The 2,153-nt window shown below is 47.0% G+C and overlaps 1 protein-coding gene across 1 annotated transcript in view; it reads left to right on the top strand.

The window, feature by feature from the left end:
- Window positions 1-2,153, top strand: part of LOC106530372 (fibrillin-1) — a gene marked incomplete at its 5' end in the record, with an annotated part of 60,709 nt that overhangs the window by 56,888 nt on the left and 1,668 nt on the right. Inside the window, 4 exon segments of the mRNA XM_014025971.1 lie at window positions 922-1,050; window positions 1,144-1,263; window positions 1,376-1,607; window positions 1,678-1,855. Coding sequence (XP_013881425.1) covers window positions 922-1,050; window positions 1,144-1,263; window positions 1,376-1,607; window positions 1,678-1,855 — 659 coding nt within the window.

Genomic DNA, 2,153 nt, shown 5'->3' with positions numbered 1-2,153 from the left:
TCAGTTAGAGACTGGTAGTTATCAGTTGAGACTAGTTATCAGTTAGAGACTGGAAGTAATCACTTAGAGACTAGTAGTTATCAGTTGGAGACTAGTTATCAGTTGGAGACTAGTTATCAGTTGGAGACTAGTTATCAGTTGGAGACTAGTTATCAGTTGGAGACTAGTTATCAGTTGGAGACTGGTCGTTATCAGTTAGAGACTACTAGTTATCAGTTAGACTAGTTATCAATTAGAGACTAGTAGTTATCAGTTAGAGACTAGTTATCAGTTAGAGACTAGTTATCAGTTAGAGACTAGTAGTTATCAGTTAGAGACCAGTTATCAGTTAGAGACTAGTAGTTATCAGTTAGAGACTGGTTATCAGTTAGAGACTAGTAGTTATCAGAGACTAGTTATCAGTTAGAGACTGGTAGTTATCAGTTAGACTAGTTATCAGTTAGAGACTGGTAGTTATCAGTTAGACTAGTTATCAGTTAGAGACTGGTAGTTATCAGTTAGACTAGTTATCAGTTACAGACTGGTAGTTATCAGTTAGAGACTAGTTATCAGTTAGAGACTAGTTATCAGTTAGAGAGTAGTAGTTTCAGTTAGAGACTAGTAGTTTCAGTTACAGACTGGTAGTTATCAGTTAGAGACTATCAGTTAGAGACTAGTTAGAAACATTTTATGTTGTATGAATATGAATGCAGCTGAAGGAAATTGCACCTAAAATCTTATGTGAACTGGCTGTGAGCACCAGATCATTGTGTGTTTTTTTATTTCTGTGGTATTTGCAGAGAGCACTGTGATGTGCAGTGAGAGTAGGGAGCATGTGGACCTTATTGTCATATTGAGGTTTTATTCTGCAGACCTGCTCTGGTTCCACTGTTAACCCTTTGTGGTTCATGTTGAACTGAAGCTGCTCTCCTCTCTGTGCAGACAACAACGAATGTTCCTCAGACCCAAACCTATGTGGTTCTAACGGGGTCTGCCAGAACACTCCAGGGAGCTTCAGCTGTGACTGCCAGCGAGGATTCTCATTGGACCCCAATGGACAAACCTGTGAAGGTCTGAAAACCACTGCACCCCCCGACACCCCCCAGGATCACCTGATTTATGACAGATGGACCAGTTTTACTAACGGGTTCTGGTTCCTGACAGATATGGATGAGTGTGACGGGAGCCACCGGTGTCAGCACGGCTGTCAGAACCTGGTGGGGGGCTACCGGTGCAGCTGTCCTCAGGGGTACATGCAGCACTACCAGTGGAACCAGTGTGTCGGTGAGCCCTCATCCTGTCCTACACTCTCTGCAGACTTTCCCAGTATTGTTTGTGTTCTGGACTGGAGCGACCTCCTCGCTTGTTGACTTCCTGCCTCCTTCCTGTGACCCAGATGAGAACGAGTGTCTGAACAGTCAGATCTGTGGGGGGGCGTCGTGCCACAACACCCTGGGGAGYTTCCGCTGCCTCTGCCCCACCGGCTTCAACTACGAGCAGACCTCCGGGGGCTGCGCCGACGTCAACGAGTGCTCCACCAGCCAGAACCCCTGCAAGTTCGGCTGCTCCAACACCGACGGGGGCTACCTGTGCGGATGCCCCCCCGGGTACTACCGAGCAGGACAGGGGTACGCAGAGCTCCTCTGAGAGACGAGCCCCCAGCTGTTCGTAGTGGTCTCATGTCTCTGTGTGTTTCAGGCACTGTGTCTCCGGTCTGGGCTTCGGCAGCGGGGGGCCGGGGGGCGGACAGGAAGCRGGAGGGGAGGTGGACGACAACTCGCTCTCACCTGAAGCCTGCTACGAGTGTAAGATTAACGGATACCCCAAGAAGGGACGCAAGCGCCGCAGCACCAACTCCACACAGGAAGACCTGCAGGTACCGTGTCCAGAGGGGACACCCAGACCAGGACCCTCAGCTGGAGATGTTCCTCCATACCTCATGTTCTGATGAATAAAATAAGGCCTTAGGATTTGTTGTGGTTTTGTTTTACATTTAGCTGGACAGTCCTGGACCTCGAAAGCTTCTGTGGGATCAATGTTGTACCAGCAGGAAGTCAATCTGAATGTGTTTAATTTAAACTGAACGCATTGATCTGAAAATAAATTTCACTAAATTGAAACTGAATTTAAAGTTTTGTATCTGAATTAATTTACTTTCAAACAGTACTTTGGTT

Source organism: Austrofundulus limnaeus, unplaced genomic scaffold (genome assembly GCF_001266775.1).
Source record: "Austrofundulus limnaeus strain Quisiro unplaced genomic scaffold, Austrofundulus_limnaeus-1.0 Scaffold513, whole genome shotgun sequence".
NCBI lineage: Eukaryota > Metazoa > Chordata > Actinopteri > Cyprinodontiformes > Rivulidae > Austrofundulus > Austrofundulus limnaeus.
The sequence above is the reverse complement of the archived record's forward strand: the minus strand, read 5'-3'. Positions and strand labels throughout refer to the sequence as shown.